At 41.1% G+C, this 27,340-nt stretch overlaps 1 protein-coding gene across 5 annotated transcripts in view; it reads left to right on the top strand.

The window, feature by feature from the left end:
- Positions 1-26,260, top strand: part of DACH2 (dachshund family transcription factor 2) — a 245,733-nt gene extending 219,473 nt beyond the window's left edge. The window contains exons 8-12 of one of the 5 annotated variants that reach the window (XM_088062631.1): positions 11,944-12,089; positions 12,610-12,757; positions 14,116-14,235; positions 17,251-17,316; positions 25,411-26,260. In XM_088062631.1, coding sequence (XP_087918757.1) covers positions 11,944-12,089; positions 12,610-12,757; positions 14,116-14,235; positions 17,251-17,316; positions 25,411-25,448 — 518 coding nt within the window. In that variant the 3' untranslated portion in view covers positions 25,449-26,260. Of the gene's footprint in view, positions 1-11,943; positions 12,090-12,609; positions 12,758-14,115; positions 14,260-17,250; positions 17,322-25,410 lie in introns of all 5 variants that reach the window. The other 4 variants (XM_088062630.1, XM_005526117.3, XM_088062629.1 and 1 more) reach the window with 4 other exon arrangements.
- The last annotated feature ends 1,080 nt before the right edge of the window (positions 26,261-27,340 follow it).

Genomic DNA, 27,340 nt, shown 5'->3' with positions numbered 1-27,340 from the left:
TCAACCAGAAAAAAAAAAATTATATATATTTACTAAACAGTCAGTGAAATTTTCCCCTTGGCTGGTCTAGTGCAATTTTGCAAGCTCCAACAATGCTGAATGGATGTTATTGAGAAGTGAATTTGGCTCATTCTTTTTATGCTTTTAATAAATACCCAAGGGAAAGGCAGTTGTTCAAGGAAAATGAAATACAAATAAACATAAAATTTATTCTCAGTAGGCATTCTGAGGGACTTGAGGCTTGAGTTTTATGCCATGTTTTTTTTTCCTGTTACTTGCAAGCAAAACTAAAGTATTCATATAATCTGTCAGTTCTCTAAGGCAAATTCACCCTTTTTTAAAAAATAAAATATAGATTCAGTGTCTAGAACAGAAGCAATGTGAAACATAAAAAATGATAGTTCTTGCTCCAGAGTACATCACTGTAATGGGCCATATTATTCTGGACTGTGGATATAAATGTTGGGGTTTTTGCACAGCATCCTGTAACAATTCTTGAGACACAGTCATGCACAAGACATCATTTGTAATTACTGCAGTTTGCCATTTTCAGCTGCTCTCTGCTTATTTCTCATTTGATTGATAATTCATGTACTTCAAGCTAATGAAGATTTTTCATGCTGCCACCTAATAGACATTACCAGTATTTCCTACCTAAATCTCAGGACAACACTGGTAGTTTTATTGGAAAGAAAAAGGAAAGACAAACTTAGATGCTTTACAATGCCTTTTTCACTTACTGTCGTGGGGTACCATGGAGAAGTACAGTCAGTGGAGAACATTTATCAGAATAAAGAAGAAGAATTTAGATTCTGGATTTCATTTCAGACTAATCATTGCCCAAACTTAAAATCCTTCAAAAAACCTGTGGTTCCCCATGTGTAGTGTCCTGGGGAGAGCCAGAGGCATCTTTTTTGGATGCATGAGTATTTTGATTACCAATTATTTATCTTTCATTAATACTGTAAATACTATTTTTGAGTTCAAAAATAATTTAGTTGTACAGTCTAATAATTGTTGGTTTAAACAAATCACATAAAGAGACTTTTTATGGCTGTAGACTGCACATCCAACTCAGATACCTTTGTCAGATGCAGTGCAGGTTGCTTTAGAGTCAGTATTTACTACTAGAAAAGTGTAAATCCAGACCCTCTGCATCATAAAAGCCAGAGCAGATTTTGCTGTTTGAGACTGAGCTGCAGAGGTTCCCCAGCAGCTGGGTTGACTCTGGGAAAATGCAGATTTTATTTTCCTGGAAGTTTTGTGGATGTGGATTTTATTTTCCTGGAAGCTATGTGGGAAAACACCTTCCTAGCTAAGGTTTGTGTTCATTGTTGATACTTTGTTCCACTGCTTGTTTCTCATGGGCCACAGCATTGGAAATTTACACAAACCACCCAGAGATAGCTTCATCCCCATCCTCTTCCCCTGGAGTTGCAGTCACCTCTGTGAGAACCCCTGGCCCTGAGTGGCGGCGTGTACAGCATCACTACCTTTCAGAATTGTACAAAACTAGCTGATTAAATCTGATTTTAAATACTGCTTTCAGCCCAGAACCCTGCCTTTTTAATAATCAATTAAAACATTGCTTCATTGTGTTTATTCAGTGTGTATAAAGCACTGCTTGACATGGATTAGACCTTGCATAGCAGTACACAGCTGTAGCCCATCCAGCATTTTCCAAATGAGTTTGCACAAGGAATAAAAGATTGCCATCTGAGCAACACTGGAGGGAGACAAGAGCAGACAAAAGGCAGTTAAACGCTGCAAAAAGAAAAAAGACCCTGTTGAGATAGAAATTTCTGAGCAAATGCCTCCATTTCACAGGGAGATACTGTAGCAGGCAATGTACATTGATTTTAGCACGTGAAGTACATTGCTTTGGGGATTCATTAAGCTTCATTTTGTGCACCATCATGAATGGGGATGTCAGCCACTCTCTCAAGTAATGCAGGGTTTCAAAGCGAGGAGCGAGAATAAGGCAAAGTGAAAATATAATGTGCCCTGCAAAGAGAGTGAGGCAGTTGGGAAAGGAAAATGCTTGGCTTGCTAAAAGCCATACGTCACAGGAGCAGTAATCAAAACCTAAACATTTGTGAAGGGTTTTATGCTTATAGAGTTTATAATGTGGCTTAGAGCAGTAAGTTGAGGCTCCTGGCTGGCCTGCTGGGAGTCCCCCAGAAGGACAGATGGACTGCAGAGCCTCCTTCCTGTCCTCTGGAAGAAAAACATGGACAATTGTTTGATACTTTCTTAGTTACCCCCTTCTTTTAACTATATCCGAGCTGGTTTTGATTTTGGTCACAACTGTTTTTTCACCTTCTGCATTTGCAGTGGGAGGGTGTTTAAGAAGATGCTGTTTTCCTCCACTTTTCCTTGGGAGCCAGTGGCAGAGCTCTGCTCTCTGGCCCCTCATCATCTCCCGAGGTATCAGCTGCCAAATCCAGAAGCCACAGAAAGTGGCAGGTCCCTAAAGTTGGATTTTTCAGCCACCAACCAAATGCAAGGCTGGTTTGAAGTCTGTAAATGCACCAGAGGTCTGGGCTCCTGTGTAATTTTTTTGCTTTGTATCTTGTTTTAGCTGAGAAATATGTAACTCCGAGGGTTTATCCAATAATCTGTTTAGTAAGTTTTATTTAGTAATTATGCCACCATTGGCATTTTTTTGTCGTAGCCTACTATATAAATTACAGTGATTTGGAAGCAAAACATGAAGTTCCTTAAAGTTTTCTTAATGATGAGATTGCAATGCCAAACCACCAGAAGGGAAAGGGAAAAAATCCTCAATACTCAGTTCTCCAGCTCTTGTGCCTTGCCTTCAGTAAGTGTGATGTTGTTTTTAATGCAATTAACCCAAACATCAGGGATCTATTGCCATACTCTGCCATGTGCACTCCGTAAGAGGCTGAATTATGAATTCACATAATTCATACAGGTGAATGGGTGCTTGGGCAGAGAGGAGTAGAGGGAAACTGCTGAGAGGTGCTGGGAGCTGTAATCCTGCACTGTGCTGGTAACCAGTTAGAAGGAAGAAGGCCTTGGAATGGCTGAAATAGTTTCCACTTTCCTTTACAAGTGATGCTTTGTCTCTGTTATGTGCTGGGGGTCGCTGTCAAGAGGATGGTCACTGCAGAGGTGAGCACAGCATCCACCCCCCCAGCAGCTCGGGCTCCTCTGGGGCAGGAACACGGCAGATTAATGTCAGATAGCTGCTGCCTGCTGCAGAAAGTTCTCCTCTTCCTTTCCCCTCCCCCAGTTTGACCCTTTAAAAGCGCTCAGGCCAAGTGACAGCAGCAGACTCCTCGGTTATTAGGCTGCAGAGTAGTGGATGTGCAGTACTTGGTGCTTAGCTTCCATTTATACCCTGATCACAGCTGCCATTTGGGTCAGGAAGAGGTTTTCCCGTTGATAGATTGGCTGTGTGCTAGGAAAACTTGTCTTTCCCCAGAGCATCATGTAATTGTTCGGTGGTGAGGAGTTGCCATGGCCAGGCAGCTCCACGCGGATTGCTGCTGGAATATCTGGGAGTCTGGTCACTCTGTCACTGCAATGTCACATCCCACACCAGGGCTGCACTCCTGCCAGACCAGCTCTGCCTTGCCCTCCTAGCTCAGCAAGGGAGGAGCACGGACATGAGGTGAATTCTGGCTGTTTCTTTGCCAGAGAGAAGGTTGGTGGTGTCAGGTTCAGCTCTGTGACCTGCAGTCCTGCTGGGGATACTGGCACTGTCCCACTGGTGGCACTGGGGAGCAGAGATGGGCTCGCAGGAGGGATCAGGGATGTGCTCTGCGCTTCCTGGGATGGATCAGGAGCTGGGGCAAGGTTAAAGGTTTCTGGGGAAAAGTCAGAATTGGAACAGGTGAGCTAAAAAGGGATGGGTTTCTCATGCTTAATCAGGGTTTATAAAATCAATGTGGAACTGAACTGAATTCAAACACTGGGATATATAAGCAGAGTCCTTTATTGATTCTGAGGAATTCATAATTCATTCAGAAGCAAACCTTTCAGGTGCCCATCTCTCTGGGTATATTTTCATGTTAATCATATTTCTCCTAACGATCAGTTTGGAAAGTTGTCTTATTTCTGCAGTGCAAAAAATCCTGCCGGTGAACATTCCCCAATTGCACTCATAATTATTTCTGATTAAAAGTGCCCTGGCCTGACAGCACCAGGGAAATTAATAGGAGAAGCTTTCTACAAGTTTTAGAAGACAAGCAAAGACATACTCACTCCCTCTTAAAATTATTTAAGCAGGTGCTGTGGGAAGCCATTGCTTTTATAATGCTCTTCAGATGTTTACAGCAAAACATTTTTTCCCAGTGATTGAATTTTTCGAAGTACTAAAATACCACGGAGAAATATGTTTCCCACCAGTTTTATGGCTCCCTGGATGCATTCTATACAAACCTTGTATCTGCCTGGACACAAACACTCTATTGCAAAAAGATATCTTGCCATTTTAACAAGCTGCACTGCTTTGAAAGGATACACTGCATCACCAGTGGGAATGTCAGTACCTTAAGAGTAATACTCCTTTAAGGGTACTATTTTATTAAAGCAGACCTCAGTAATTTGTTCCTGACTGTTATACACCCTTATTTTATTAAAGGTATTTTACATCTGTGGAGGAGATTACTACCACTCCTATTTTCTCCACTGCTTGGCTTTAATGGATGGTTTGGAATATAATATTTATTAAGCCTAAGCAGGGGAGGACATAATAGCAGAATTGTCCTTTATAACCAATTTTACACAGCTGTAAAATAAACCTTAATAAAGCAAGAATAATTATCCAGGAATATCCAGGAAATGGAGTATTCCTCCTGTTTCAAATATTTGAAAGGCTTAAGTGCTGGCTATACGTGTACTTTAAGAACTTGAACTCAACAGTAATAATATTGATACTAGTTTGAAACTATTTTAAAATATATTAGGAGGTTAAGTATCTTGTGTGTCATAATTGCTGTGTTAGCATAAATCAATGCATGACTGTAATCTCTCTGTGTATATGATCCTCCAGGATTATCCTGTTTCCTGCATAGCTTTGTTTTCCCGTTTCTTGGTATGATTTCTCTTCTTGGTGACAGTCACTGGGATCTGTCCCAAAGGGAAAGATTTTATATCAAGGAGCTAATGCAGCTTTGTAAACTGATTCCTGATCAGATATTCCAGAAGAACTGCTAAAGCAATTCCTCTCTTCCCCCTTCCTTCTTGATTTCTTCCTCCTGTTGTCCTATTTATATTTTTTTTTCGTTGTGGAAATGCTTTGGACTACAGTTATTACATTAATTATCCAAACTGACATTTTTGCAGTGTGTGAAAGGACAGGGTGGTATGTAAAATAGATGCACTAAGAACACCTACAGTATGACAACAAGTAGCAGGGTAATTGCTGAAAATGAAGTCTTTTCTGCTATCCCTTCTCTTCAACATCTGTTGTTCCATATGGAGTCATAAATATTTGCAACAAAATAGTTGAAGAAATAATCTCAACATTAATAGGGAAAAGCTGAATCCTCGAAGAAAATTGAAGAGTTTTTTTTTTTTTTTCCTTCTTCTTCTTGGCAAATTCCTCCTACCCATCCTCATCTGACACTTTAAAATCTCAGGAGGAATAGTCAGACTATAGTGATGCTTAAATTCACCATGAAAAAAAAACCCTCTGTGAATGTTAATAGCAGAGTTAGCAGAGAAAAAAATTTATAACCTCCTGATAATGACCATGAGGAGGATTTTGTTTATTTTGTATCATTTTCCCCCCTTCTTCCATGCCACGGTAATTTTGCTATTAAACTTTTATTGAATAGTTCACACTTTCCCTTCTCTCTGTTGTCAGTAGAAATAATCCTCCTCATCGTGGTGAGGAGTGACAAGGTACTATTACTGCCTGAACTAGATACTTACTTTAAATTGCCAAATGGAAAATGAAGATCAATAGTTTTTAAGCTTCTCTCTAGATTAAGAAGCATTTTAAAGCACAGAGCAACTTTAAATATTTCGGAATCCAGATTACCAAAACCTGCCTGAGGAGCAGCTTGTAGGAGAAAGCGGGGAAAATACTAAGACAGACAAACTACATTCAGTAAATAATTCTGAATATAAAAATGAGCATTTTGAAGGCTCTTTATATATGTATTAGGAGTATTTAGGCTTCTCCTCAATGAACAGAATTTAGCAAGGTGACATCAATTTTATTTGTGTTTCTTAATCTGTACATGCTGAACTTTAGACTGAAGTTACATGCAGTGAAACTTTAATTCTGATGTTGAGCCAGTGAATTGCTGCAGTTTTTAGTTTCATTTTTTATTATTATTGTGAACCAAGTAGCTCATCTAACTCAGGTCTTTGTTTTTAAGGCTTGAATTAATAAAATATTTTCAGGTGTTTTTACTGCCAGTGACATGTGAACATCAGAGTATATTGTAAATATGTTGAAGTTATAAATAGATATCATTTTCTGTGTTATTAATGAGAGTACACTGATGAAAATGTCAAAGCTGTATAATTACGCACCTCTTGATAAAGAGTGTGCAGATAAAGGCAATTTGTAAACTGTAATTTCAGCCTTTTCTAGTGAAATTTTCATTTCTCTGCTTTTTTGCCGCCTCCTCATATTCCAGCCCCAAGTGGCAGCTCTGTGACGTCCTTTGGGAGGACACACACCCGTCATCGCTGAGCTCAGGAACGGTGTCCAGGGGGATCAGGGCACTTCTGGGGCACCTCGGGACCCCCCCAGGACAAGAGGGACATTGAGGGGCTGGAACGTGTCCAGGGAAGGAATGGAGCTGGGAAGGGGCTGGAGAATTCCTGAGGGAGCTGGGAAAGGGGCTCAGCCTGGAGAAAAGGACGATCAGGAGGGACCTTCTGGCTCTGCACAAGTCCCTGACAGGAGGGGACAGCCGGGGGATCAGGCTCTGCTCCCAGGGAACAGGGGAACAGCTTTGAGCTGTGCCAGGGGAGGCTCAGGTTGGACAGTGCAAAAATTCCTCCATGGAAAGGGCTGTGCAGCCCTGGCACAGCTGCCCAGGGCACTGGTGGAGTCCAGTCCATCCCTGGAAGGATTCAAAAGCCATGTGCATGTGGCACTTGGGGACATGGTTAGTGGTGGCCCTGGCGGTGCTGGGAGAACGATTAAACTCAATAATCCTGAAGCTCTTGCCCAACCTCCCAACAATGCCATGGTTCTGTAGCCTGCATTTTCCTGCTGTGTTGAAAACAGTGAGAAAGTTTTATTGAACATTTGTTCAGGACACAATGGAGTGATTTCAGAGCGCACAGGTGAGAACCTGCTTGGACACAGATAAGAGCACAGTTGATGGTCCTGTTCTCTGGTTGTTTCTAGAAGCTTTGAAGGCAGCATGGAAACGTGTAGGAAATGTGTATTTAATTGTTAGATACTGTTCTCAGAGGGAAGTTTTTTCTTGGCAAAGCTCAGTAGTGTACAACACTTGTATCAGTCACTAGAAAACGAAATGAAATCTGATTTTTAAAGTACTGCACTGGATTAATCAGCTGCTCCTCAATTGCATTCATTGACCCCGTTCATTCGGGGGCTGTAATTAAGAAAAACAGCAGTGACTTTAAATTTTGCACCTGAATCACAAGGTTAAAGCAGTAAATTTCTGACTGGTGCCTGGTTTAGAGGAGGCATCTCTTTTCTCACTGATGATCAGGAGTCTCAGCTCCTGGCAGAGCAGCAATGAGTGAGGGGAAAAAAAGTCAGAGGGTGATGGAGGATTTTGGAAGTTATTAAGACATGGAAGACAGGTAACCCTGCCCTTGTGGAATTACAAATAAAAAACACCTGAATTAAACAATGCTTCAGATTACAGCTTTTCATACTTGTTTTGCTTTAAAATAGAAAACCCAACCTAGCTTCTAGTTAAGCAATACAGAAGTTGCCAAGATTTAAAATAAAAATAAGAAGTCTCTTTCAGAAAACTGATTTTGCAGTCAAAAATTAGAATTTTAGCCCTAATTGTATTACAATATTCACGTTTGGACATCACCTGTCCCTGTTGTGAAGTTGTAGAGCTGGAAGTCAGGGTCCCTCTTGCCACCATGAAGATAAATCAGTTTGGATGATTCTGTCAGGTCTTTGGGCAAATAATGGTATTTCATATACATATTCTACTTTTAGAGATGAGTCACACAGACAACCCAGCTGATGTTGCAGATCCTCTGCTTTATTTTATTAAAAGCCAAAGAGGTCCATTAGAGTATCCAGGCTGTTCTGTAACTATGGGCCATTAAATGTAATCCCCATCAGTCAGGTATGAAACTCAAAGAATTATATTTGTAATAAACCACTTTAGTCCTTGGGTTTCTGAATTTTATGCCACAGGCAGGGAAAAGGAGTGACCCAGCTACCATCTGTGTCCAAAACCATCTTCTTATCCCTGCCTGAAGGGTTTCTGGGATCAAAAGTCTTGGTTAGGAACTAAGAGGTTAGTAACTGTAAATCCTGTATAAATTGTTTCTTTCTCTCCATATGCAACATATTTATTTAATGAAGGAGTTACATTCTGTGAGCTGTTGGAGGTGCTCATACAGCTCCAGGTACACAAAGTACATGAGAAGAAATAACTTGGTGGTCGAACCAGTGTAAATGGTACCCTCACTATTTTCTCCCTTGTTTTGGGGGGGATGTGGCATGTCAAGTGGATCAGGGCTGATGGGTTTCAAAACATGCCTTCTGAAAGAAAATAAACCAGCTGGCAAATAAAAGTGCCTGTTGGTTTGGGCCGTGCAGGGAGCAATTCACGTTCCCCACGTTCCCAGCACTGTGTTCAGTCTGGAGGTTGATGCTTCATTTGCCAATCCCTGCTCCTGCAATTTAGGCAGAAGACAGAAGATTAAATACTTAAGCATATTGAATTAAGAGCAAGAAACTTCCTAGCAGATTTCTGTGTGCTTTCCCAGGATGATACTCCATTCACTGTTAGTGTTTACTGTGTATTTCTTTGCTCTGCAGTATAATTCTTACTTTCATCTATTCATCTGGATGTCAGCTAGAAATTAAAATAAAAAGACTGCACTCTAAATGGATTCCTGAATGCTTTTATAAAGCATGGCAGGTTTAACAAACAGGCTCGATAAAAGTAGTTCCCACTTTGCTTCAATAATCAGAAAGGTTGTTTGTGTCCTTGGTCAGACTGTAGCTGTCTTGGCTTTATTTCTTGCTTATTCTGTTGTATTGTATATGTGAGTGCAGCTTTTAGCATTTATATTTTTAGTGGTGTTTAAAATCAAAATCCTTAAATCAACATTATTTTTTTCCATTAAAGAGATGCATTTGATACAGTCCCCAAGAAATGCTTCCAGCACATGCCACTTTTAATTGCTTTACCAATTATGATTCCTCGAGTCTAGCTAATAAATTTCTGCCTAACTGTGCACTTATTCAGAGCATGGGCAAGATGTAGACACCGTTCAGATGTGAAGACCTATTACAAGATTGAAATAGATTTCTAATGCATTTATCATTCATCTTTGCAGAATGTGATTTCAATCAGAAAAAAAAAATGATGAATGGTTTGACAGTTTCCACCCATATACGCTAAAACATAATATGCTGCTTCTAGTTTCAGCTATTACAGACTTTAACATGCAATGTGACCTTGGTCTGCAAAGCATGTTTGGTTAGCACAAAAACTTAATCATAAGAAGTCATAAGTAGAATCCTTCTTCTTTACTGCCCTTTTTCTGGGACTTGGAAATTTATTGCTTCTGGGACAGGTAGGATATGAACAATGGGCCAAATAGAGTCCAGGGTTATCTCATCTGTGTGAAAACTGCTGCTGAAAATCGATGTGACCTCTGCTACACTGTCATCCCAATTCCCACCCTCTGTGTCCTATTTGTCTTTTGGTAGAAGCTTAGATCTGTGTGCTGTCTCTATGTGTCTCTCTTGGGCCAGATTATCAAAATGAATCATTGCCTGCATACCTCTTATATTTCTATTTATTTTCCTGGTGTTGACTAGGTCTGATGAAATATGATTCTTTTTGCATTTGATCCTCACTGCAGCAAGCAGCACCTAATTTAGCTGTGTCTATCTCTTTAAAGAAGAGTAATACTATTTTGAAACTTCAATCTGCTGTACAGTAGCATTACAAACCATAGACCATGCAACCTGTCTTCACAGTCAATAGTAATTTTCCTTTCGGCCAATTTAATGTTATTACTTTCATCTCCAAATAGCAGAGATTTCTAGGGGTGTTAGAGCAGCTCCAGTTTTGTTATGCATACTTCATGCATTGCTTTCTTTTTCAAATGCCACTTCTGTTTAGTCTTTTGTGACTCCGTGGCTTCGCTGTTATTTCTGTGTGGCATCATGTGCGACAACTAATCAGGTTATTTTAAAAACTCTGCCACTGATATATTTAAATATGAGAAACAGTGTGTCTGAATCAGCACAAACTTCGTGGTCTGAGTTTGTTACTCGAGTTGGGATTTTTCTAAATGGATCAACTAAATTCCATCTAAAATGCTGTCTCTGAGGATGTGTAGAGGTTACTGGCTTTTGTTATTAGTCCTGAAAAATCATTAGGAAGATGTTCCATTTAATGAACTCACAGAGGAAAGACAAAATAGTCCCAAGCCAGAGATTTCAAAGAATACTTGAAAACTGCTAATGCTTCTGGTTTGTTGTCAGGTGGATGCAAAAAGTGCAGCTCGATGGAGGCTCCTGGAGTGTGTTACACCAGAAAATAGTGCTGCTGTGGAGACACCCTGGGTTAATTAGTTGTCAGATTCTTTTTAAGTTGTTTATTCCTTAAAAACCTTTTTTTTTAAGAAGGAGACCTTTTGAATATGGTGTGGTCTAATTGTAACTTCAGGCTTTATTATGACCAAGGCACTTGACAGATGAAACTCTGGGGGCTGGCTGGGCAGCTGTCCTGGGTGAACACTGGCATCAGGAGCTCATGGCCAGGGCAGGGATCACAGGCTTCACTGAAAGGCAGGTGCTGGGCAGACACTCACCATGATTTCTGCAAATCCAGGAACATGATATATATGTATATGTGTGTGTGTGTATATATATATAGACTGGAATACTGCACAGAAGTATTTTTTTAGCATTTCAGAGTGAAAGAATTGTACAAAGTCTGGCTTCAGAGACAGCTAGGTTTTAATTGTGTAGTTTTCAGCAATTAAAATGAATATGTGGGAAGAAGTTCTCACAGGGATCTGAGAGAATGAGCTACATCTACTGTCCTAAAAGATCCTTTAAGTATTCTGTTCAAAAATGGGAGTTCATTGGTGGTAGCACTGATTCCTCACCAAATGGAAAGGGATTCTTGAAAAACACAATTTCTACCATTGTTTCTTTCTGGATACACATTTGTGCTGTGTGTGCACAGCTTGGTCCATACCCACCCCATGGATTTGAAGGAGGGAGGGAAGGGGAAGCTGCCAGCCCCCAGTTTGCTCCCTGCAGGAGCTGCTCCAGTTCCATGCAGTGCTGGCAGAGGGGATGGATGACTCAGTGGAGATTATTTACTGCTGAGCGCGGGCAGGGGAGAGGTAAAGGAGTAAAGAGGTGTGATACATTCCTTGATTAGAATTTTACCAAGGTTATAGCAACAAAAAATGCACATCACAGAATGGCAAACATGATAGAATGAAGACAGGTCATTCGGGTTTAATGAACTGCGTAATACTGTTATAATTCTGTGGCATAATTCTGTAGAATTTGAGATATAATAGTCTGTACTCCATTACAGCTGTGTTATAGTCTCAGTGTATTGATTATTGTTCTGTACTATTTTGCCAACTTGCCTTGGCAACAGTCCCAGCTGCCCAAAGACTGAAACAATGTTGTTTTTACTAACGCACTTGTATTTTGACTTCCAGATAAACAAAATGCTAGTTTCTAGAAATTACAGTCACCTATATTTCCAATGCTTTCTGATGTCGCTTTTAAACCTATCTTTACAGAAGAGGTCCAAATTGCCATTCCAATAATGAAACCAACCTTAGATAAAGTCCAACTGGCTGGACAGGCCTTGCCTCCTGGATTTCCGGCGCCATTTCTTTTTGCTGATGGTCTTTCATCAGTAGAAACACTATTAACCAACATTCAGGTAAATTCTTCTCTACAGGGCCAGGTTATGTCATGATAGATAACATGTGTTTCTTTTGCACTCTTAAAAAAAGTTTTAGAAACTATTTTGTATTTGTGGTTTCTCATCTCTTTTATTTAATGTGGTGCTTAGGTTTCCTCTCTCCCTGGCGTTACCAGTCATGGAAGGGTTTCATATGTTCTATATTTCACTTAATAATTGGCAGTAATGGTCATTTTGAAATTCATCATTCTCATTATTCCTGCAGTGCTTCTCTCTGCAGTTATTGAGTGAGCAGAGTCATGGCACTGTGTGTGTAACCAAATTAGCCCAAGCTGTACTGAATGATTCCAAGCCACAAAATTCCTCATCTATAACTCCAACATTAGCTACTTGCAATGCCCAGTTGTGCTCCAGGTCTGTAGGTTCCTGCTTCCAATCTTTCTGTTTTCCTAGAGGGTGTAAAAGAAACAAATGGATGAATTTTGTCACTGCTGAAAGAAAATGGTGTTTTCAGATTGTGCATCTGTGTGTGTTTTAGGGCCTGCTGAAAGTGGCTGTGGACAATGCAAGAGTCCAGGAAAAGCAGATACAGCAGGAAAAGAAAGAGTTAAAGATGGAGCTTTGTAGAGAGAGAGAACTACGAGAGAGCTTGGAAAGGCAACTCACAGCTGAGCTGCAAAGCAGAGGTGAGTGAGTGAAACGTGGAGTTTAGGTATCTATGAAATGTGTAAGCCTCTGGCATTTCCAGCTGGAGCCACCAAGTTAGCTGGCACTCATTCTCCAGTGTAATGCAGCAGTGGACCTGCACTGGGAATGAAAGATTTCAATTCCATCAAACCAGAACGAAACACACATTTCTCCAAGCAGAAGGAACAGTGGCTGAAGGATTATTACCTGTAGGGCAGCTGGCCCCAGAGAGTTCTGGCAGGTTCTGAGGAGGGAAGCTGGGACAGTTCATGGCTTTCAGGTGTATTGGCATCACTGCCCGGGTATTCCCAGCCCGATTTCTTCATTTGACAGCTTTAATTTCTTTTTGTTTCTGCTGTTACCCTCCAAGCACTGGGAATCACCAGTCTTACTGTGAGAAAGATATGGCTCTAATTTGGGTACTTAGGTGATTTTTGTCGTTACTTCCCTAGCCTACATTTCTGCAGCTTCAGTGCTGCTCACTTTATCTTGTAGAGAACTCCAGCACAACAAAATAATGCTGTGAGAAATTGTCAGCCCAAGTGCAAGCTCTGAAGCCAGTAGTCCTAGATAATTTTTTTTTTGCATCAGGAGATTGAGGTACAGTAGCACACCCCAAACAGGGCCTTCTGAGACAAAACCATGACTGGTTAGAAGCTTTTGATAATAATAGGCAGTTAAATTGGTAAATGTGAATTTCTCGCTGTGCTGTTGCAAAGGAGGCAGTATTATTACTCTTTTTAAAATTCAGATCTGCATCTGAAGGAAAGGAACAGCACTTCCTGTGCCAAAAGCTACTTCTAGATTACATCCATGAAATCAGAAAGATAAAACTAGATAAGACCAAAAGTGTAGGTGCCAAGTCCTATCTTCCTGTGCTTTTTTGAATGGAAATTGGGTGTGTGGAGCTGTCTGCAGTGCCAGGTCTCACTTAGAGGCACCAAAGGGCACCTCTCAGTGGAATTGTGAAGGAGTAAATCCTGCTGAAGCTGTGAAATTGCAGTGAGTGTCCAGAAACGTTGCATCACCCAGGTGTAATGGGGCTGTGTATTTTTGTAAAACAAAACTTAGCTCCTTAGGACAGCACAGTGTGCCCTTCCTGAATCCCAGTTAACTCACCAAAAACTTCCAGTCATTCAGACTTTGGTGGCTCCTGACTTCAGAGAGAATTTCACCAATAATCAGCATCCTCAGAATTGTTTCTTCCAGGTCCCCACCACAGGCACACATTTATTGTCATAGGGGTCTCGAGCTAGGACAGCACCTTTGAATATGGAACATAAACTAATTTTTTACTGTCTCCATCATCTGTTAATTGTGCCCAGTCGAGCATTCTTACACTGTATTTACATTCCAGCCACAATTCAGAAACGCTTGAAGAAAGAGAAGAAGGCAAAGAGAAAATTGCAGGAAGCTTTGGAATTTGAATCCAAGAGAAGAGAGCAAGTGGAACAGGCTCTCAAACAGGCCACATCAGGTGACGGTCTCAGGATGTTAAATGGTAATGTCTTAGTTGGCCTTTCACAGTCAGCTTAAAATGATGTTTGATTGAGTGAGAAAAAAAAGGAGATGATGCACAGAGCAAATTTCAGAATAAAGCCCCACAATTCTTTCCTGAAATAATGAAAAATCTATTTCAGGCCAAGTGCTCTGGGTCATGAATTAAAAAAATAAATAAGTCTGCAACTAGAGAAACAGACAGAGCAGTTTACACAGAGATGACAAGAAATGCTGAATATATTACAGAGAAATCTGTTACAGTGCCAGCTAAGACAATGTGAAATTTGGTTCCTGTAAGGTTCTCTGAACTCTTCTCTCCCAGCAGATTCATTTTTAGAACTGCTGAGCTTCATTTTAAAAGCCGTTTGGCTGAAGTTTGCTCAGCCTCAGGACCTATTAAGTTTGTTAAATATGTATCAGCTTTCAGAGCTGACTGGGTTTTGAACACTTCCCAAATATCCTTGTGAAACAAAAGCAAATCACTTCATCTCCTAAACAGTGATTAAGTTCTGGCTCATCTGGGAGGATTTGCCTTTTGTGCTTAAGATTGTTCTGGCCAAACTTTAGAGCTTTGGTTTGAATGCTGAACCTAGCTGAGATTTAATTAATTTCAGGTTCTGCAGCTAAGGCTTAGTCTGTGCATCCCTACCTGGAGTCTCTGCAGAGGCTCAGGACTCAGAGTGACGTTCAGTCTCTGCTGCATTCAGGTGTCCTGTGGTGTGTTAATTTGTGCTGCCTGCTTTGGGCACTGCTAGAGACTGCAGAGTGCAAAAACTGCCTGACTGCTGAGGAAAAATAATGAATTTGGCTTGTCTGGAGTTCTCAGCTGTGAGAGCTGCCCACACTTCTCTAAAGCCGGGGCGGGGCTGTGTGTGTGCCCTGGCACTGCAGGAGATGGGAGCTGTGATTTATCCGGGGCACCCAAGGGAGGTAAACTCGGTGAGCAGGAGAGCAGCATCTTTCAGAGGCATCCCCTCATCTGCTGCTTCAGCCCTGCACATCCCTGGCAGCAGCACTGGCTGCTGTCCCTGGGGCACTGGCAGTGGATCCAGGTGTGGATTTACAGCCACAGGCACACGGGTGGGGGACAGTGACCGGGGCACAGTGCGTGGCCAGAGCCAGCAAAAACCTTCTCCACCACTTCCACTGGATCAGGAAAATGCCCAGACTGGATCCCAGGGACAGAACCAGCACCTTGAGAGCTATGTCAGAAAAACCCTAAAATCCTGATGTGCTGTAAGGTCTCTCCCCTGGGTGCTGCCACTGCAGGGCAGCACCTGCTGCTCACACAACAGCCAGGAGCACCCAGCACTTCTGGAAGCCACAAATCCAGGGGACACCAACGTTCCAGCAGTGTGATTAACACACCTTTACATCTGCTAGCGTGGGCCTGACTGCAGCAGCTTGATTTGCAGGCACACTCAGGTAGTCATATATGTGTTAGTGCCTGCAAGAAGCTGATATTTACATGCTAATCTGATTGCACATGCAAATCAGGTGGCTCATTAGCATCTTAATCCACAATTTAATTGCAGGTACAATTTTATGACAACAAAATGTGAAGGGCTATTCTGAGTATTTTTAATTTAACTCTGACAGTCTGTCTCATTTAACAGATGCTGTTATTAGTTACAGATGACTTTGTCATTTTTGGTGTATACATGTACTCTGAAGGGTTGGAGAAGAAAGAACCTTTTCAGATTGATAAGTCAGTGCCCTGCACTTACCTTCAGAACAGGAATCTGAGTAAGGGAAACCCTGCAGAATAGTAGTCACTTGTAATTTTATAAGAAAAAAATGTATATGTGAAAATACTGTGGGTTTTTTTATCATACATACATTTATAGAGCTAGATATGCACACATTACATACATTTCATTTACACATTTATTGCTGAGCTATTGCTCTCCTGAAAGAACTACTTTTCAGGGCTGCCCTGCTTTCACTCAGAGCTCAGTTACTGCAGGGTCACCAGCAAAGCATCACCTCTGTGACAGATCCTGACACTGAAGGGATCTGTGAAAGCAACAGTGCAGTTATTCCCTGTTTGAGAGCAGGTTTTTGCACAGAGAAACTCCCAAACTGTACTCACAGCTCCCTTTCAGGTGTGGGTTTTTCCTTCCTGTAATTTCTAAGGGCTGTATGATAAGGGAAGCAGATGTTTCTCCAGGATTTGAGGTGCCATGGACTCAAATCACATCCCCTTCATGCTAATCCTTGTTGGCACAAGGTGGATCGTGGCATCTGTTCCCGGAACACCCCGGGGTGTTGGAGCCCCCGCCCCCACCCCAAGGACTGTGCAGACACAGGGATCACCAACATGAAATTAAACAGGTCCAAAGTGAGTGTCATGAGACTCCTCCTCAACTTGGGTGGGGGAAGGAAAAAAAAGAAAAAAGAGCACAGTCCTCTTTGGAAAGCTCTTCTGAGAGATCTGGAAATACTTCCCATAATATGACAGCTGTAATTTTGGTTTGGGTGGTAACACATGCTCACACATCCCGAGCTGAGGTTGGAAATGCAATTTGCACAGTTCTTATCTGTAACATGCACTCACACAAACTGATACACACACCCCAAAACTGTTGCCTGGCACTGGCTGTATTCTTCAACTCTGTAATTTGGAGGTATTTGGCTATATACAAGAGTCAGTGTAGTTTAATATTATCACAGTTTAATTTTGACTTTTATTTTTCATGTGTCAGATGCCCTCATCCTCCAAGAGGATTTTGCAGACTTATTATTACCACGTGTTGGTTATTATCTGATCGTCAGACAAATGTGAAGCACGTTAAAAATAATTCACTGTGAGACCAGTGATGTTTGCACATTTTGGAAACAACTTACTACTGAAAATTCTATGAGGACCAAATGTTTTATGCAAGACCATGTTAACTTGGAGAGCACCCTAGTTTGCTATAAATATTTTTCTAAAGATGCCTGAGAGAGGGGCAAAGGGGAATGCATTAATCTTCAGTCTCCCATCTTTCAGATGCTGGAATCCCAGATATGGAAATAGAACACAACGGAACCCAACATGACAGTGCAGCGATGCAAGGTGCAGTATGTACCACAGCTTCTCACCTTGTGCTTGTCATTAAAAATCAAGTGAAATGCAGAATAATGCTTGTGTCTGTTTTCCTGCTTTAGGATAAATTACAGAATTCAGTTTGTTTTCCTGTTTGATACTGAAATCCTTTGTAAGAACAGTACTTTACAAGATCAAAAATTAACTTTATGTAGAGGTGATCTTTATCTGAAGTGATTTAGAGGTGATACTTGTTTTAAAACTGATATTTATCTACCAAGATGTATGCCTTTAGTTCAAAAGGAATTTTACATATGATTATCATTTGAAATATTTTACCTCTGGCCTTTACCAACACATCACGATTGCAGATGTTTTCAAAAAATGCATGAACTGTAAGTGAAAAGGAAGAGCTGTGTTCATGTTATGGGCAGCTATCTGGTGCTACTTTTCCTTCACTGTGTGGCTGTCTGCAAGTGCAGCCCCTCCAGGTATGGTCTGAGTGCTTCCCAAAGAGCAGGAAATGAGCTCTGGCTGCAGGTCTGGGACATGAGGAGTTGTGAAATCCTCCTTTGGGGGAGCAGAGACACAGGGCTATTCCCAGGGATATTCCCATTCCTCTTGGAAGCCTCTTTGAGCCACACAGAAAATCCACAGTCAACCTGTGACAAAATCTGGTCTGAATATTGAATATTTGAATATTGAAATTCCCTGAAAGTCCAGCTTGTAGAGTTCTTCTCCCTTCAGTGCTGTGCCGTGTTCATTCCAGAGCAGGCTCTGGCAGCCTGGAGACAGCTGCCTCTTCCATAGAACTGCTGCTTCTTGGGGCAATCCCAGCCCTTCTCCTGCATCATGGAGTGGGGATGTGCAAAACTCCCCTGTGCTGAGGGAACTGAAGGCAGTTTGTGCAGACAGGAGCACTGAGAGACACAAACCTCACTCCAGCATTTCTCTTCAGCTGGGGAAGGTTTGACTTGCATACCTCTGGTATGCATCTGTCGTCCATCTGTCATCCTTACAGGAAAGCTTTCAAATATTTTTACTGCTGTCTCTTCTTGTGAATTTAGATTCATATGCTCTGTATTATGGAGAAGGAGAATCACAGCTTTATTGTAATGCAAATATATACATCTGACATATGTGTGTGTATATATATGTGCACATACGATGAGAGCTGTGCTCTAAATATTGCAGTTGGAAAATTGCTGCTGCCTGAAATAATCAAAATATTGGATGAGCACTTGGGACACACGTATTTTAATTTGATGAGCAAAATGTTCCTTATATATCTGATGTGTTCTTGGTACCTGCTGAGAGGAGTGCTCAGTGCTCTTCCAAACAACCCTGAGAGTCAAAGGTGCATCTGGGCAGACTCTGATAAAGAAGAGAAAGATCATTTCAGTTTTCAGTTGAAGAAAAACCATGGCACTTGGCTCAAATGTGTCTTTACATCAAAAACAATTACTGTGAGGAAAGTGATGCACAGCCACTTGCAATGACCATTTACTTGCCTGAAGGAATCAAAAGAAGTTTCTTATGTTACTTGTAGTTTATTAATACACAGGAAAGCCTTGTGATTTTTACCATTTTCATTTCATTTTATATTATACAATTTTTTAATTTAATATTATACCATATTTATTAATTTTATTTCATATTATACCATCTATTTTTCATTTTATTTTACCATTTACATTTTTGTTTATTTTTCTTTTAATCTGACCCCAACTACATCATCTGTTCAGTTATGAGAGGCTTTAGCTCAGGAAGTGTCTGTTCAGCGTGGCCAAAGGGGAGAGCTGGATATTCCCTGTGTGCAGTGTCCCTGAAGAGTGAGAGCAGGACATGGCCTGAGCAGCAGGAGCTGCAGCCCTGTCCCTGTCCCTGTCCCTGTCCCTGTCCCTGTCCCTGTCCCTCCATGGCAGAGCCATTCCCTTCCCTTCCTGCCCTGCTGGCTCTGACCCCCCTGGCAATCCTGCTCGTGTGGAGACGTGAGGAGCTGAGCCACTTGGTCACTAACCACTCTCAGCTGATAAAAAGCTTTCTGGAGAGCTCTCTGTGGAGCTTGTTTAGATTTCAAAGCGTTCCTGTCTCTTTCATTTTTATTTATGCTGATACAGTAATAACTTTTTATTCCCTTTCCCTTTGATAACCATTCGTGTCCCTGACAGCTCCTATTGCTGCTGCAGCTCTGACAATTCGAGCACACTCCCTCACTGCCCCTGTCATTTGCTGCTTTTGTTTTTCAGGCCCTGGGAGGAGGAAGGGGCAAAACACATGTCCCTAATACAAAGCTGTTTCCAGGCTTCCAAAATCTCTTTCAGTTGCTCAGAAAAAAAGCTTTAGTGTCAATACAGAGCTTTCTTTTTCTGTTGTCAATAGCTCTGCTGGACAGAAATCTATCATTCACACAGTGCTTTTCCTTTGAAATTCAATTAGTTCCACTGCCAGTATCTCCTTAAGACAGTTTAAAGGAAAATTACAGAACTACTGCACAGCCACCTTTCACAGTGATTAAGTCATATCATATCTTATGCTCATTTCTTAAAATGATTTTATTAACACAAGCTGTTCATGTACTGTGTTTCTGACCTGCATTATAAATCTTTTCCATTTAGTTGACTCATTTTCCCTCTGCTTTGTATATTAATTGAACAGAAATTTCATGCAGATGAGACTTAAAACTTTTTTGAACTTTGCAGTCTGATGCCTCCGTCCTCCATATCGCAGCTGCAGTTCAGAGCTGGAGCTGGGAGGTTTTCAGCTGGCAGAGATCAGTGGTGGTCGCAGTGGAGCAGGGCAGGTGATGAGCACACAGAGATCCTCCTGCTCCTCCTTCCACCGCTCACTCCTGGGCCAGCACCACAGTGCATCAACCATCTTATCAGCCAATCTCCCTTCCACATAAAATAAACATACTGGGTGTCATTAAGTGCACCTTCAGATCAATGATTTTTGTAAATGACATTCAAGTACCATTCGAGTAGTGCATTTTTGCTGATAAAAGCAAATTAAATTAGCACAACTACAAGTGTGCTGATAAAAACTAAAACCGAACAGCAGCACCATTAGCTAACAAAGTAATATTTTCTCTTTACTGCTTTCTGCCATTTAGTTATTATCCTATTGGAAATCTAATTATAATCCTTTTACTCCCTAGTCAAACTTCACAGTTTTTGCAAGCTTAGCACTGACAAGTGATTTCATTACATTTGATTGCCCGCGCCCAGATTGACTTAACTTCACTCCGAGACCTAAAAGCCCTCTCAGTTTCTCAGATTCCCTGTTTGCACATTACAGCAACAGCTCCTTTAATTAATTAGCATGAACAGCAGTAACATGAACTGCTGAACAGAAAATAACATCATTTTATGATCGCAGGGAGACTTCTCCTTTTGCATGTTTATACCTTAGTTAACTTTTGTATTACAATATTTCATTGTTAGGGGATATTGGAACAATCAGCAAAGCAATGTTAGCTTAAAATCTTAAAAAGTAGATGTTACAGTAATACTTGAAAACAACAATTTACAAAAAAATAAAATTTCGGGAAGGAGGCAGCAGCAAAGGCAGGCAGGCTTTCCTGAGGTGAAAATGTACTTCTCTGTGCCTGCAACAGGAGGGTGACCCAGGGCTGCTGCTGCTTTTGTTTATGACATAACCTGGCAGAGATGTGGCACAAAAACCCTCAGGTTACCATGAATAACATTTTATTTTTATCTGTTTGTCAAAGATGAAGGACCGGTGTAGCTTGGAAGGTATTTTGGGGTTTATCATGTAGAACACTGGACTTCAGTTTACTGGTGTTCTGGTCTAACCAGTGAGTTTCAAATCCAAGCTGCTTTATCAGTCTTAGGCCTGTTGTTCTTCCTCCTGCCCAAGCTGTGGAGCATGTCCTGCTCTGGAGGCTGTGAATTATTAAAACCCCTGGTAGCTGCCTTGTGCTGTGGCATTGCAGAGTTCCTAGAAAAGCTCTTTGAAAGCTCCTGTGCTGTCCCCAGACTGTCACTCCGTGCCCACCCTGGCTGCCCCATCAGGGACTCCCCAGGAACGGGGCCTTAGGGACTGACCAGGAATCCTGGGTTCAGCACAAGTTTTTTTAGCCCTGTTAACGTGGATGAGGAGATATTTGACAGGGTCGACTCAGCAGCCTTACACACAAATTAAGTGGGGAAGAAACTCCAGTGCAGCAGCTCTGTGAGTGAGCAGCCCTGCAGGGTCAGGCACCAGGGTCCAGAGGGAAAGAGAGGATTTGGTACCAATCCCAAGGGATCCCCTGTGTTCAGCTCTAGATCTCAGAGAGGCCATAGGAAAGTGTGAGAGATGAAAACAAACCAACCTTTGCTGGTACTGCTGCTCACAGAACCAGCATTTATTTACTTACTGCGTTCTTCCTGCTCTCTCACTGCTCAGTTTGAAGGATATTTGCAGATGAAAGAGAAGTTTTGCTGGACAATAAATAAGCAGGCAAAGAAGTAATCTTTACTCGTCATTCAGCTGAATGGTCAGCCCAGATCCAACTTCTTTTCATGGTAGTGAAGGGGTCCTTTGGTGAGTTTTGGGAATTGCTCTGGTCCTTACCTACAAGCAGGGGCTTGGATTTATTCCCCTTCTGGGCAGGCAGCACTCCTGTCTGCCAGGGGCTGCAGGGAGAGAGGGTTTTTCTGAGGGATGTGACCCTTTGTAGAAGCAAACTGGTTTTGTCTGATTTTTTTCTTTGTACTAAGTCAGACACTGGTTCAAACTAATTAGCCCCAGCTTTGCAAGCTAGTTTTTTGTTCCAGCATTGCATTTCCCATGTGTTCCTTCCCCCAAAGCTGGGCTTGGCTCTGGTCTAACTGAGGTGCTGTTTGCCCAACCTGGGAGGGGTGGAGAGCTCATCTGCTGTGCAGTTGGACACTTGTGGTATCCTGTGAGGCTCCTGGATCCCATCCTGGAGCAGGAGCTGTGCAGAGGCTCCTGGATCCTGTCCTGGAGCAGGAGCTGTGCAGAGGCTCCTGGATCCTGTCCTGGAGCAGGAGCTGTGCAGAGGCTCCGGGAGGGCAGAGCCTGGCACAGAGCTGCCCTGGCCCCTCCTGCCCTGCTCTGGCCACACAGCCAGGTCTCAGCTCCACCTCACCTTAGTCCAGCTGCTCTCCCAGCTCCTCCTCCAGCTCAGTTGGCAGAGCAGCATTTCCAGTTCTTTATTTCATCCCTGCTACCCACATTCCCTGCAGCCTGTAGTGCTGGGGTAGACCTTAGAAATTACATGGATAATTTACACTTATTGATACAACATATTTATCTGAGTTCTCACTACACAGCAGATCCCACATTTCCTTCCTCCAGTGAATTTCTTCACACTTTTCCACAGATCCCTGGCAATCCCAAGCTGTAGATGCAGCCAGGCTGTTTCTCCTCTCCCTGGACTGGGTTTGCACACCAGCATTGCCAGGGTACAAGTGGAAGTTTTGTTTTATAGTTTAGGGAAATAAAGCTGAATTCCCAGTTTAAACCGGAGATCTTACAAACAAAGGATTCAGAAAATTCAGAGATGTGGAATAGGCTGAGGGAAAAAAAATTAAACATGAACAAATATGGAGATGATGATTATTGCCTTTGGATTTGTCCTTTATGCACCCATTAAAACCTTGAAAGAAAAAGACAAATAATTATATTGTGGCTAAAAAGAGTGCAAGAGTTGCACCTACCCTGGGCTAACAACTCAGGGAGGAGAACACCATCCCGAGGGAAAATTCCAGTTATTAACACAGACTCTGGCTCACCAAGAAACTTGGACATCTTTACTTATCTTACACATTGTGAAGGGGAAAAAAACCCTCCTTTTTAAATGTCTTGCTTATTAAGCCAGTCATGCATTGCTCTGTAGGCTGTAAAGCAGTGTAACATGCACAGGGGGCTCATAAGCATATTTAGTGTTAGGGAATATCATTTATACAGTTTTTATATTGTCAGTATTACCCCTAGAGAATGAGATTAGGCTTTAAACTACTGTAAATCTACGCTTTTGCTCACCTTTGTATAATTTCGTTTTTTAATAGAATGAAGCCCACATAAATGAATATTTGATTAAGGGATAAACCTGATAAAAGAATACATTTATTGCACACAGATTTATTCAAATCTTTGCTATATAATACAGTGAAGTGCTATAAAATGGTCTGTAGCTTGCAGTCAGCTGCACTGAGGAGATGGTGAATATTCTCCAGAAAAGATTAATTTGACAACATCACATTGTCTTTCCCATGTAAGTGGGGGCACAGCTGCTCCCAGCACGTTAATTCCTCAGAGGTGGTTGCTGTGTGACGTGGTTAATGTCATGAAATTCAGTTTATTGCACAGCAACAAAAAAGTATTTTAATTTCTGGAGAATAATTGAGGGTGTTACAAAAAAGGAAATATTTAACTATGCACTTTCTGTTCACTGATCATGATGTCTCCTGGGTGGCTGCACTGGGCTTGAGCTGTGGCATTTACTTTTCTCTCTTACAGGTATTCCAGGTACCTCCATTCAACTTTCCTTGAGAAATGAAGGGGATTGGAGGGAAATACAGAAACCTGTTCCAAAGTTTAGTCAGCCCACAGTACCCTTAGTGTCCTCATCTTACCTTCATTAAAAAACTCATATTTAAAATTTAATAAGAACATAAAGAACAGCCTCCACTAGGAAGAAGCCATGTGCAATTTCCTAATGATCATGAGAAAAAGGAAAAAAAAACCAGAAACCAACCCCACAGTGCTCAATCTTTGTATTTCTGCTGCCCCCCCCACCCCAGGCTTTAGTAATTCCCCACTAGGTTTTAGACAAGAATTTTCATCAGCCAATGGCCTGAAACTAATTTTAGTTCTTTCTTTGGAGGCTCCCAACCATCCCTCTGGAGTTGTTATGTCCCTGGCTCTTGTGATCTTTATTTGTGCTTACATCCAAAATACGTGTTAAATCATCTCGGTTTGGAGAGTCTGAGTCTCCTTAAAACCACAAAACATTCAATTACTAATTAGCTGTTTCCTGTTCCTAATGAAGTGAACATGTCGGATTTGGATTAAAATTCAGCTACTGCTCTCCTCTGTTTATGGTTCCAGATGTTTTTGTTTTATCTAGGAGGTTACTTTGACAGCTACTGCTAAATGATAAATCACTCATATTATAGCTGAAATGCATTTTGAAATTGAAATGTGGCAAACTTGGAGATTGCTCCAAGGATCAGTGTCAGTTTGCAGGTCAATACTTGTTCGTTCCTTAGGAGTGCTCAGTATTGGCATATGTAAAACAGTAATGGGAGAGATGTCAACGTTATACAAAATGCTGCTCCATATTATCATTTTGCTATCATCTTCCAGATCAGTTCTTGCAAGATTTAGCTGGGTGGATTCATGATTCATTGTATAATGAACAGGAATATGGATTCTTGTTAGCTTCAGTTTCTGTGGGCATTTCAATATTTATTTTTTCTCTGGGCTTAAAGTTGCTTAATGTGAAAAATCACAGTTGATAGGTACTATAACTAGGAATATTTTTATGAAGTGCTTTTCTGCTTCGTCCTCTAAATAAAGAAATAGAATTTTAAGAAAAATGTGGTGGTTTCTGAATGAAAGAACAGTTTTCCAAGAACAGATCCTGATTTACATTTTTTGAAAGCAGTGCAGTTTTAACACCCTGTTCCCTGGCAGGTTTTGTGCAGTGACAGGGATGTGTGGTAAAGCCTTGTGCCTTGTCCCTGGGTCAGTCCCAGGGAGGCAGCAATCCAACACGGGCTGCCTTTGGGAGAAAAGGAGTGTTTAATTTAAAAAAAAAAAACTCTTAAAGGAAGAAAACCCAAATCAGAGCATTTACAACCTGTCCTGAGCCATTGCTGGCAAACACCAGGGTGAGGGGTGGTGGGTCTTTGTCCTTTCTTGAGGGTTTGGCCAGGTGTTGTCACCCAGTGCCTCCCCTTCCTACACAAAACCTGCCCACGTGATGGACAGTTTGGTTTATATCACTTGTACATTTGCTCATTTGGCTTGAGGGGAAAAAAAAATAAGATCCACAACCAAGTGAAGAAACCATCTGAAGTGTCAGTTAATTATAAAATGTTCAACTGTGTAATTGACTTTTTTTCCTTCTTTTTTGTCTCCCTCCAGAAAACAGAACATACATCAAACCGACCATTATGTACTGAAGGAACCAGCTATTGCTGAAAAATGTGTAATGACCACTATTTGAAGACTATATAGTTCCTGAGAAATGTCCCTTCCAACCTTCGATGCCTTCAGTACTGTGTGAGGAACAGGATTTGTAGCATGAAACTTGAAGGACAATTTCAAGCAATTTACTGTTGCTGCATTGAAAACTGCCGTATTAAGAAATACTGAGACTTTTTACAAGCTTACCATACCAAACCAAGCCTGTCACAACAGATCATTTTTAGGTCCCTGGAGATAGAAAGGAGTTTTAGTATTTTTAAGCACATACATGAATTATTTCCCCTCCCCACCCCACCCCAAAAAAGAACTTTTTTTTTCCTTAGGAGGTGGCTATTACTGAATAGCAATGGCACAATGATTTTAAGCCACAATGGTCCTCACTGGCTGTACATCATACAAGTCCAGTTTATCACTGAAACTGTTCAACATGGAGCTGTTTCGATTGTGTTTATAAATTAAGCTTTGTTTACTGAAGCAGATACTCGATATATATTAACGTTTTAAAAAGAAATGTGTGTACATTTTTTAAAAGAACGATGTAAAAATTGTCCTTTCATTAGATGACCGATTCAAAAGTGTGAGCTAAACCCTAATAGCTGATGTAATATGAGGATTATAATTGATGCTTTTTTTTTTAATGCTCAGTTCAGCTTGGCTTTTGGTCTTTCAAGATGGAAAAATGAATATGCAGTAGAGTGTTAGATAATGGAAACTTTTAAGTATGGTTTCTCTGTTGTACCATATTAAGTTAAAGTACACATTCTTTGTTAAAAATGTTCTTGCTAAAAATACAGTATTAAAAAGTTTTTTGTTTGACTTTGGAAATCTTTTAAGATTTTTTTTGGACTGTGAATTCCCATAGTAACTGTACTAATGCAAACCAGTATTTTGCACTATTAAAAATACTTGAAGAAATGATTTAATAAAGAGGGTGGGTTGGTATTAAACATTTTCCTAATTATTGTATGCTCCAGCTTCTGAACTTTGCAACTGAAAGCTTCCCTTCTCAAAACATGGGACTGAAGGCTGGTTTGAGTCAGGTGGAATTAAGGGAGCACCTGTTCCCTCTTTATTTTAATTCCTGGGTCAAAGGCACCGTGCTTATTTCCTTGCAAACTCCTGTTTATGTGCACGTGTTTACACACACGTGCCCTGAATATAAATCACTGTCACTTAAAAACAAAACAGACCTTTAAATAGATCTACAGGGAATTTATTCCCTGTGATTGTGTTTACTTCTGGCTACATCTAAATGTAGAGTGTTCGCAATTTCTTTCATTTTTAGCACTGTTTTTTTTTTTTTCTCATTAGCAGACTTTTGTAAGCAGACTCTGCAGAACAGAATAATCTGATTTTTTTGTTGTTCCTAAAAGAAATCTTTCCGCTTAACCAGTGTCAGTTCAAGAAAATGTGTTGCCCCCTGTTCTACAGGTGATTGACTTACCAGAACATTCTTCCAATGTAAAAATTTGGTTTGTTCCATATTATTTTTATAACAGCTGGTTTAATAACTGCATTAATCATCCTGCCATTGATCAAACCATGAAAAGTTGAATGAGACAAAGAAACAGTAGCATTAGGAATTGTGAGTCCTCCTGATTCTTAATAAATGCTCATGTGTGAATAAAACACTGCAACACCAGAACTCAAATTGTACCTTTAGGTATTATATTAATTTTAATTTCAATTCCAGTGGGATTTTCTGAATTGAGGGCTGGATTTATTTCTAAACCTTATTTTTAAGAAGGAGTTGAGACAGCCCTTGGGGTGCTGCAGCACCTCTGGCTGACCCAGCACTGGCAGTGCTCCTGTCAAGTGCAGATTTTGAAGAGAGAGCTTTGCTCAGTTATCCAGTATTGTGTAGCTT

The sequence above is a fragment of the Pseudopodoces humilis genome, chromosome 15 (assembly GCF_049639895.1).
Source record: "Pseudopodoces humilis isolate 2021_Gansu_Grassland_sample_001 chromosome 15, ASM4963989v1, whole genome shotgun sequence".
NCBI classification, from domain to species: Eukaryota; Metazoa; Chordata; class Aves; order Passeriformes; family Paridae; genus Pseudopodoces; species Pseudopodoces humilis.
This window is presented reverse-complemented; position numbering and strand designations above follow the sequence as displayed.